The 11,792-nt window shown below is 33.5% G+C and overlaps 2 protein-coding genes across 2 annotated transcripts; both read right to left on the bottom strand.

Moving 5' to 3' along the window:
* Positions 1 to 3,535: 3,535 nt before the first annotated feature.
* LOC118646553 lies at positions 3,536 to 5,805 on the bottom strand. The gene is made up of 4 exons (XM_036289680.1): positions 5,706 to 5,805; positions 5,444 to 5,627; positions 5,186 to 5,337; positions 3,536 to 3,747 (listed from the first exon to the last, which is right to left on the bottom strand). The coding sequence occupies exons 1-4, from the start codon at positions 5,803 to 5,805 to the stop codon at positions 3,536 to 3,538; spliced, it is 648 nt and encodes a 215-aa protein (XP_036145573.1).
* Positions 5,806 to 10,269: 4,464 nt separating this feature from the next.
* On the bottom strand, positions 10,270 to 11,109 carry LOC118646548. Its single transcript, XM_036289674.1, has one exon. The coding sequence runs from the start codon at positions 11,107 to 11,109 to the stop codon at positions 10,270 to 10,272; it is 840 nt and encodes a 279-aa protein (XP_036145567.1).
* Positions 11,110 to 11,792: the final 683 nt, after the last annotated feature.

Raw genomic sequence — 11,792 nt, 5'->3', positions numbered from 1 at the left:
CGATGACTTAGCGGCCGCGTCGAAAACCAGTCGCACTCTCGGCTTGGCTTCGCTCGTCACGCCAAAATGCGGCAAATACCATACGCGCCCACCCGCGTCGTCATCTACTCGTTTCGCGTATCCATTGTCTATAAGACGTTTCATTTCGTTATAATATAGCTCTGCGAATTCCGCGTTGTGGTCTAACTTTCTTTCCAGTGCGTAAAGTCTTTTGAGCGCGGTCGCTCGGCTGTCAACGTTAGGGGCTATGTCGTTTTTCCATAGGAGTCCGGTCTCCCAAATTTTACCGACGCGTCTACTCGTGTTTTCTAATATTTGCCTTGCGCGTTCGTGTCGCGGATTTGGTCGCGTAATCTCGCGGACGCCGAGACTATCTATGTCAAAATACGCGCGTACCAGTTCGTCAAGTCGCATCCCGTCGCCGTCGCACGGCTCATCGCTTCCCCTCGTGCTCGATGCCGTAGCACGCTTATGCGTGGAGAAAATCCGTCCCCTCCCTTTCCGTTGCGTGTCTCCGTGTACTACCCATCCCAGGGGCGTAAGCGCAATCGCTATGTCCGAGCTGGCCATTTCCCGAACTTCACGGTTTAATAACAGCCGCCAATTGTCTCGGCCGATAAGAACTTGTGGCTGTGCGTTCGTATAAGGCTGCAAGAAAATGCTTTGTTCTTTCGCGATACGACGCACGATATCAGCCGTTAGCGATTGAAAAGGGAAAGCCAAATTCGCGACCGCAATTGCGTTCTTTATGATGAACTCGTTTTCGTTTCCGATAATCTGAAATTCTATTGTTTCACATTGAGCCGCTATACTATCGCATTCTCAAGTATGCCTTGTATACTTACATGGGACGTCTCCCCGCGCAATCCTACTTCTTTAGTCAAACTCGCGTCAATGACCGTTATGGTCGAACCGTCGTCGAGCAACGCGAAAGTATTCGCTACACCGTTCGGACCGGATACTTGCACCGGCAATATCTTTAATAACGCCGCCGGATCGCTGGGTCATGCCCGATCACCCTGCGTCACTCCCGCGTCGCTGCCGCTTTTTCCCCCGGACTTATCGCCAGTTGCGTGACTCGTGAGAGACACCGGATAGCTTACATGTCAATCATCAAGTGAAGAGAATGGGTACATTGTCCCTCCTCCACGCCTTCACAATATATTGTTAAAGACATAGAAAATGTATAGGAAATATGTTCACAATCCGAACGTTCTCCCGTAACATGTATACTATTCAATTTTTCTTAGAATTATGATCTATATAGTTAAACATCTACCCAGGTAGCAAGGTGACGTTAATACGACGTCAATAATTCGTCATTTAAGGTCGCGGACGTCATGTTACCAAATTAAGACGTAATAGTAACGTCATTTTTTGACCTATTAATTACGTCAGTCATTTATCCATCCTACAACGTATTTCCGACGTCATATTCTTGACTAATTAATAACGTCAGTTAATTGATCATTTTACGACGTATTAATAAGATTTTATTAGTGACTAATTACTGATGTTAACTATAATTCTTTGTAATAATTGACGATTTGACCTCAAATGACGAATTATTGAGGTCTAGTGGACGACACCTTGCTACCTATAACTATTAATCATTATTTAAAGATTGGTTAATAAACAACATTATTAAAATTAATATAATATTTTATATAATTAATACTATCAATATTTTAGAATCATCCCAGGCAGCACATAATATTTATGATAAATATTTATTAATATTTATTAATATTTATTTTTTCAAAATATTATATAAATATTTTACACATATTTTATATGTACAAAAAAAATCTTTATTCAACATATTAAAATATAGCTTAAATATTTTATATAATATTTATGGTAAATAAAAGATAAAGATTTGTATAAGTAATATTTTGTAAATATTTATAAATATTTCATAAATATTTTTATAATATTTATAATAAATTTTTATGATTTGTCAAATCTAAGACCACAAAAATATTTATAAAATATTTGGATAAATATTTATAAAATATTTAAATAAATATTATAAACATTTTATAAATATTTTATAAATATTGCGTTTTGTCTAAGGTATAATTTAGCTTTATCAAAAGAACAGAAAAAAACATATTTTTATAAGTTATTCCACATGTTATTTCGCATATGTAAAAATCAGGAAAAAAACTGTAAATTTATATTTATTTATAAAAATATTAGTTAACTACAAGTTTCATGTTTCTCTATTGAACTGATCTATAACAAATATGTATTCATGAGCATCAAGTGTTCATGGATCATCACGAAGGGCTAGGTAGCGTACGATCTTCGAAGTCAAGCAAGCACTTCGAAGTCGACGGCGGTTCAGAGTTGAATGAGTGACCGCGGAAGTTAGGCAATTCCAAATGTGACTATGGTGTGGTGGGTCGTAATGCTTGTTGAGAAACAACGTAGATTTTTTTTTACATTATAATTATGTTATTTCGATATTTTCATAATGCAAGTACTGCATATATAGGACATGTATCCGAAATATTTTCTAAAACGTCAAAATAATGGCTTTTACTACCTGGGATAGTCATAAAAATGACGTTAAAATGTCGTCTTTATTAAATGTAATCTAAAAACCTATGTTTTGTCATAAAAATAACAATAAAATACCGTCAAATGTACGATACTAGCTTCTTGAAAATGACGTCAATAATATGAAAATAATGACGTATTTTTGACGTTAATATATGACGTCGTTAAGATGAGACAAATGTACGTCAGTTTTACGACATTTAGACGTCATTTTATCTCGACATTATGACGTCTGGTTTGTCATAAAATGACCAAAAAATGCCGTCAATTAGACGTCACCTTGCTACCTGGGTAATTAATCATTTGAACGCTTCAAAGATTAGTGCTAAATAGATCGCAATTTCCATCAAATTATTAAGGTTATGGAAAAAGATAAATTTAACAATGAAATTAATAAGTAAATAAATTAATGCTATTTATTTTTAATATGTTTTGCAAAATTTAATTGCTTTTATAAAAAATAATATAGTCGCGTCAGTTTACATATAAGTATATGTAGACAATAACAAGTACCCATATCAATGAGTCAAATTGGCGTAGCGGGTAGAATACAAGATTCGTAATCCTAAGGTCCCGGGTTCAAACCTAGCAGCGGCAAGTAAGAATAAAATAAAAAATTACATAATTTAAATTTAATTAATTAATAAAAATTTATTCTAAATGTAGTATGTGCTGTTGATAAAAATAATTTCAAAAAAATGAAATTTTTATTTTATTTTATTTTTTTTTGTAACTGTTGTGTAACGGTTAGATAACATGTAATTATAACATGTTATATTGCTGAGTCGGAAATTGTAACTTACATGTAAGTTACGTGTAATTTCAGAGTAACGTAACCTGTTATATTCGGTTACATTGTTGTTACACTGCTGCTATATTACTGTGTTCACTGGGTAGTATCCCCTTAAGTATTGCAAATTTGTCTTGTAACTAATTTAAAATAAATAAAAAGTTTGTATTAAAGTATTTGTTATAAAATCCCTGCCTTTTCTTCAGCTTTATATGCTAAATTCATAATATCTATTTGAAGTATTCTTCTATCTCTATAAGGTAATTTTTTCATAATTTTAACCAGCTGCATTAGAAAGCCTTCAATACCATCATTATCTCGTTTATTGCACTCTGATAAAATTTGTGCAACGCTTTGTTTAAATTGAGTATCAGCTGATTGTTTTCTTGTACCTGAAATATTATAAATGTATTTCATTAAATTATAAATAATTATTATTAATAACACAGGCACACAAAAAAGTGGTTGGTCCGGTGGATCAGATTAGTCAACTCTTATGTATTTTGATCCGCTGAATTCGAATCTAAGATCAGAATTGCAAAGTTAGCTCGTATTTCCTAACAAAAAAATTTTTTTTAAGTTAAAAAATATGAGCTAACTTTCCCATTCAAAAAGTACGATAGAAACTGATAGAAACATATAGAAATTTGATAGAAATTTAATATAATTTTATCTGAATTTATAGTTTCTATCGGACACTAGATTTCTTGTCAGATAGAAAAGTTATAAAATTCTATCGTTTCTTATCGTATCTGAAATAAACGATTAAACTTTATCTGAATACGACTACTTTTCTATATGATCCTATCTACTTATCGTATTGAATATGAAAATTACGATTCAAGGTCTATAAGACTCTATATGAATTATTCTGAAATTGTTCCTATACGTTTCTATCAGATGTATTCCAATTTCGGCGGACATAAAGTTCTATCGTTTCTTATCGTATCTGAAATAAACGATTAAAACTTTATCTGAATACGATTATTTTTCTATATGATCTTATCTACTTATTGGACTAAATATGAAATTTACGATTCAAGGTTTATAAAACTCTATATGAATTAATCTGAAATTGTTCTTATATGTTTCTATCAAATATATTACCATTTCGGCGGACATAAAGTTCTATCGTATTTTATCGTATCTAAATTAAACGATTAAATCTTTATCTAAATATGAGTATTTTCCTATACAATTTATATGGCTATCTTACTGAATATAAAAATTATGACGTAAAGTCTATATAAATTAATCTGAAATTGTCCCTATACGTTTTTATTAAAAATATGTTATATACTATAATAGTTTTCTATCATTGTCTATATAATTGGAGATATTTTAAACAGGGAAAAATTATTTCGCAATTTTGCAAACATAACATTTTATCATTCTTTATCGTGTCTGAATCAAACGATTAAAACTTTATCTGAATATAGAATTATCTGAATAATTTGTATAGACTTTAAGTCGTAATTTTTTTATTCAATAAGATAACCAGATAAGATAATATAGGAAAGTATCCATATTCAGATAAAGTTTTAATCGTTTAATTCGGATACCATAAAGAACAATAGAATGTTCTGTCCGGCGGAATTATAAAATAACACAGACACATAAAAAAAAGGTTGGTCCGGCGGACTAGACTAGTCAGTCCTTATGTATTTTGATTCGCTGAATACAAATCCAAAGTCAAAATTGCAAAGTTAGCTTGCATTTCCTAACCTCAAAAAAAAAAAATTTTTTTTAATGTTGGTCTGGCGGACCAGACTATATAATCAGTCAATCCTTATGTATTTTGACCAGCTGAATCCAAATCCAATCGCTTACGTTTGGTGTGCTTTGTTAACTGGTTATGATCAAATGAGTTGCTATCTATTTCTGTTTCACCAATAGATTCCATGTCAATGGGTTGTTCATTTGTAGCAGAAAGTGCATCGGAGTTGCTTACTTCGTTGAAATCAAAATCTTGTAAAATATTACTTTTTGTACTGCAATATTAAAATAAAGATTTTTTTATTAATATAATTTAAAGTTATATTATAATTTATTCTTGTTTAAATATTATCTTTAAACTCATATACTTACGGTCTAGAATTCAATGAGTCGTACAAAAAATTCATTTGATCATAAAATCGAAAACTGTCTTCGTTGTTTGATGCAGATGCTGCTGAGCCACTAGGTATATAAGCAGTTATCTTTTTTCTTGCTTTCTTGTAAGAATCTCTAAGATTTCGCCAACGTTTCTTTATCTCCTCTGCCTCAAATTTATCTGAAAAAATATGTATTTAATAAAATATATTTTTATAATAGAGGAAATTTATTTTTATAAAATTAAAATCAATATTGCCATCTAATTCTTTTGCTACTTTCAGCCATACTTCTTTTACAGTTAATGGATTTCTAAGCTTCACAGAAATGGTATGATCCCACAAACATGGATTTTTCATCACAGCATTTATTAACACTTCGTCAACGTCATTCCAAACTTTATTTGCTTTATTTCTAGGTCTTTTTTTTAGAAGGTGTTTCAAACTCGTTAATATTGCTATTTTCATCTAATGTTGACTCTTCATTTATTCTTTCTGAAAAAAGTTCCAATAAAACATATACTAACAATGAGATAATTAACTTCGAATAATATATAACATTTATATATTAAACTGTTACTTTTAATTTCTTTGATAATAGTAGTTGTACTAGGCCGGTTCTGACTCAAGTTGGAGTGGGCATAAGGGGAGGGTAATTAATCGAGGGGAGGGTAATTAATTGAGAGGGAGAGGGGATTTAATCAAGGAGGAAAGGGTAATTAATAGAGGGGAGGGTAATTAATTGAGGAGAGAGGATATTTAATTGTAGGGGAGAGGGTAATAAAACGAGGAGGAGAGGGTAATTATTTGAGGGAGAGGGTATTTAATTGTAAGGAAGAGGGTAATTAATCGAAGAAAAGAGGTTAATTAATAGAGGGGAGGGTGATTAATTAAGTGTGGAGAGGGTAATTAATAGAGGGGGAGTATTAATCGAGGAAATTAATCAAGGGGATTAATTAATCTATCGCGAAAGGAAGGGTATCAATTAATTTATCGGGAAGGGGTGGGGCTAACTTGTCACCTAAATTTCAAGTTAATAAATTTTTCTTTTGTTTATTGTTTCTTTTTAACAAATGTCTCTGTTATAAATCTCAAACTTTCTTTTGTTTATTGTTTCTTTTTAACAAATTACCCTGTCATAAATTTCGAACTTTCTTTGTTAATTGTTTCTCTATACCAAATGACACTGTCATTAATTTCGAACTTTCTTTGTTTATTATTTTTTTTTAACAAATGTCTCTATTATAAATTTCAAAATTCTTTTATTTATTGTTTTTCTAACAAATAAGAAACTTGTCTCAACATGTTTTTGAAAGTCCTTTGTGCTCAGGGGTTGCCGCCGCCGCTCAGGTAAAGAGACTTTATTATTATTTTATATATGTAATGTAATTTTTATTTGATTATTTATAATTTGAGTTAAATTACATATGCATATATACTCTAATTTAAATTATAAATAATTAAATAATAAAAATTATATTACGTATATTCCACCCCAGTTAGAGTTTGCTTTCTCTTTCTCTCTTCCCTACTATGGAACTGTGTCCGACCGTTTATGCGCGCCTCGGACCTCACTCCCCACTACACTATTCGTATAAGCAGCGCCGTTATCTTGGCTGCTAGCGAGCGCCGATATCAAGCTGCTAGATTTTATAAACATAAAAATATTTAAATAAATAAATAAATAAAATAAAATAAAATAAAATAACATGCGGATACTGTAGTCTGCGTTTAATATTATACCTAAAAAATTTCTTTGATACAATTGAACGTGTCACAACATGTTAAATCTCAGCTTTCCCTTTTTCTAAAATTCTTTTCAAAGATCATGCGACTTACAAATAGCATAAGTATATATAGGCGAAATTCTTCGTGCATCCCTTAGACGTTTTCAAGTCTGTGTCTGAGTAAGTTTGCAAAATAGTTTGTCTGTAAGTCTGTGTGCAGTAGCAAATATTTCAAGTGCGATTTGTGGAGCAAGTGAAATATCACAAAATGGCTGATATGGAAATTGAAGTTATCGATATCATTGAAGATGATATCGAAATTATTGACGTTGAGGAAGATGTTATCGAAGTCATAGACATTGCAGACGACGACGAAGAAGAAATGTGTGATAATGTAAATAGGGATGATAATGTAAATAGGGATGATAATGTAAATATGGGTGTAAATATTGTAAATAATGAAGAAATTGTAAGTAATGATGAAGACAATCGAGTAAGAAACGCGGCAGTTATTATCCACCAGGAAATGGATATTGAAAACGTTATGGAAATGGGAGATATTTTCGAAGAAGACTTAGCAGATATTAATTTTGAAGAAGAGGATCACGAGAGCGTACTTTCGGAAGACAGTCAGTATTTAAGTGACTGTAGTGACGATTTTGAAGAATCTGTAGAAAGACATATCACTATTAGACAAGTCCAAGCAATAAACCATGAAACAAGACATTGCGCCATTTATTCTTTTTGTAAAACAGAGGAAACGTACGGTACAGGCGCATATATTGCGTGTGCCAAATGCATGACGGAATTGATGGTCGCAAACGTACACCATTTTTTCGCCGTCCGTCAACACCTTACGGACAGGTTTACGGCAATTAGCGGCAAATACTGCTCCAATTGTCGTAAACCAATGTATATTATAATTCCATGCAATATGTGTCCTGTCTGCACACCTTAAAAAAAAAAAATTAAGAAAAAAATTAAAAATAAAATAAAGTAAAAAAAACATACATTTCTTAATAATAGTCGCCATTACTATTATTAAGAAATGTGGAGGGGTGTACAGTATAAAAATAAGAGCTCCAGCATCATTTCACTACAGTCACTCATTACAAGACGGACAGCAAAGCTCCAACATCAGTCGCTCTATACCAGACGGACGGTTCTCGACAATGTTGGCTGCTTGAGTCGATCGGTGGAAGATTTTTGAAAAACGTACAAGATGAACTGTTACGTTCCAAACCAGGAAAATGGAACTCATGATAAACCGTAAGTATTTATAATTTTTAAATTCATAATATTTATTTTCTATATTAAAAAAATTTTTTTCTATAACTTGCTTTATTCTTTTTTACAGAAAATCACAGCCGCGCCATACTCCACGTATCCTAGGGAAGAGGTTTGCTTTGACCACTACAGGATACCAGTACTTGGAAATGGGGATCAGCGTGGGGTCTGAACCTTTTGTGGAGATGATTCTTGGCGACAACAAGGGAAATCAGCTAATTTTGCCATATATAACATGGCAAATATTCATTGAAAGACGTATGGATATCGAGCGACTCGTGCGGCCAAATAATTGTAAGTCTTCGTCGAAACTTACGATTCATGATCTAGTTGTAGAAATTGTAAAAATATGCGATGGAGATATTGTAAAGTTAACATTATATAATACCTGTATATATATGAAACCATCAACTGTACAATTTTTACTTAAATCTCGAACACTGCGTTGAATCTGTATATAATCAATTATATCAAAATACTTATAGTGTAAGCAATAAATATAAGAAGTTTATTACTATTTTGCGTCAAAATTATGTTACTAATAAGTATAATGCTATAAAAATGCTGAATGAAAATTACGATAAAACTTGTATCATAGAATGCGAACTAGTAACTTATGCATCCGACAATATTGTATATGATGCTTTACATAATTAATAAACAAATATGTTTTTGTATAAATGTTAAAAATTATTTAAGAATTATTCCTATCTCCTACCAATTATCCTGATATATAAAACTAATTTAATTTGTTAAATGTAGTTTTTATTAAAGGGAGAAAAAAGAAAGGGAAATATGTTGGGAAAAATAAAGTAAAGTAAAAGATTGTATATATTTTATTTTTTTATTTTTTATTATTAAATCACCAATTATACAGTTTAAATACATTCTGCGCATACATAAAGCGCAATTGTTCACATGATTCCGACAACATAAAGTATGCGTAACATCCATTTTATTTAGAGGTTTTATATCTTCGTAATGTACCTCGATATTTTCGACATTAGCGTCCTCGTCCAGAAGCAAGTCTAACAACCATTCTCGTTTCTCACATCCCTTAACGTACATGACGAGTGTTATTTCATTCCTCATCAGCGCTGCTGTAATCAAGTTTTTAGGAATTCTGTACGGAATCATTCCACCCTCCCATGATATTCCATGATGATGCGTAAGCAACCACGATGCCAAGCACTTGTCAGCGTTGCTAAGTTGATGCCACGGCATGGGATGTTGAAAAATGTAATGTGAGAGTTCGACGCCATTTTTGAGAGAGGCAAATTCCTTCACGACAAAGCTTCCCCTGACGATGAAACCTTGCAGATCCACAAACGTTGGTACAGACATGACTGTTATCGTTGAGAAGACTGATCCACATCAATGCGCTATACATTCTTATATCGTCTCAAATGTATTTTTCTGGAGAAAAGTGTGGTAGTGTCGTCGTCGTCATCTTAGGTAATTTTGCGCACAACGTTGATCAACGGATTGTACTGAACTATGCGATCGTGTATGATGAGACAGTACGCGGTGGTGCTCGCGGGTACGTTCTCTTTGTAGTCAAATTCTATACGCACATCTACAGTTGCACTCTTAATCGATTCGTTTTGTCGAGAGCAATCGATAATCACAAACGGACTTTTTTATCGAAAATTCGCGACAGATAGATTCGGCTCAAGATTATCATACCCATAATAGTTTTCACAGAAACGTGTATACATATCATACAGAATTGACTATCTGTTTTTATCGAAATCCAGATTCATATCGTTATACGGATAACATTCCGAGTTCAGATACAGTTTTACATTTGTCAGTTTACAATCATTGAATCGACTCGCGTCTTCAAGCATGACGTTCTTCCGACCAGCCTGCAGAGCGAAGACGACGTAACGCGGCTTCTCGAGCTGAGTAGCGGTCTTGATAGCCCATGTATGTTTGGTTGTGCGTTGCAATAATGGAAACTCATACAGATCCCATGAACGAAAAGCCATGCTGAGTATCGCCTGCTTTCCAGAGCACGCAGCATCGACAGTTTATTTCTCTCATTCAACAGCACATGCGGTATTCGCCATTGTACTTTGAATAATTCAATTTCTGGTTCCTGCGCTGGATCGCCGACTAGACAATTATTATCGTTGCGTGCGCGTATCAAGATCAACTCATGACGAGCGTTAATCACCACGCGTTTATAATCTTCGCAAAATCCCAATAGCATGTTAAGTGGCACACAAAAATTAAAGTATCCATTCACATGATAGCACGGATCCCAACCAGCGTTATTTGCAATTTTGGTTCTGTTAGTTGACATGGTTATATAATTCTTGAGCGTGCTGGTTATTCCAACGTTTCTGTTACGATCAATCTCTACACCATCAAGTTCATATCGAATTTCATCAAACATAAACGCGATGCAATTATTCCCCAATGTCACACTAGATCCCGTAACTGTTTTTTTTATCGTAACTTTTCCCTCGATGTATAGAAAACTTTTAGACGGTAACGTGTATAAATCCTGATGTTGTATAGGTATTCTTATCTCATCACTGTGATCAAACGTTGTATTAGCAAATGGATTGTACGTGTGAGTCTCAATCTTGATGATACGATCATCGAAGATCGGCTCATTCTCGATGTTTAAAATGTCCGTCATTGTCGTACTGCGAATCCCAAAGATTGAAGAAATGCAACGTTTGATGCGGTAAGTTTCTTTTTCTCAGTGCAAACTTCTTTTCTTGATTGAAATTTACTACTAAATGTCGGTTTTGTAAACGATGTGTTATCTTTTACGTGCCCGTTCAATACGAGCATCTCACGCTGCGTCTACACAAGCGTTATCGTCGTAGTCGACATACGTGCAATCTGACGGTGATTTCTTCTCCTCGAAAATTAAGCAATCGTCCGTGCTGATCGACGACGCGTATCGTCAAATCCGAAATGCTCCGTGCGGTGATCGGCAGATAAATGATCTGCCTCGGTGTTTCCGAGATCTTATATCCTGATGCCACGTTCGGAGAAAATTCGTATATTGTATGCACACGCTTGTCATTACTGTATGCGCTCGAGGTCACGTTACATTCTATGCGGATAATGTTTACGTTGATAATGTTAATTGATAAATCTGATTTGTACCATTTACGCGGCTTTAATATACGATCTGAAGAAAATCCTAGCAACGATCCAATATTGTTGGGCTTGCTAAAATTTATTTTATAAACGCATATTATCTCGCTCTTCATCGTATTGTTTGTACTCTATCTTTGTCATACCGTCTCCGAAATATCGTACAAGTTCTTTAGGTGGCCGAAGATTTCCAAAACTATCGAAATATCACGT

The sequence above is a fragment of the Monomorium pharaonis genome, chromosome 1, assembly GCF_013373865.1.
Source record: "Monomorium pharaonis isolate MP-MQ-018 chromosome 1, ASM1337386v2, whole genome shotgun sequence".
In the NCBI taxonomy this organism is placed as follows: Eukaryota; Metazoa; Arthropoda; class Insecta; order Hymenoptera; family Formicidae; genus Monomorium; species Monomorium pharaonis.
Note: the sequence above shows the minus strand (reverse complement) of the source record. Positions and strands in the feature narration are given on the sequence as shown.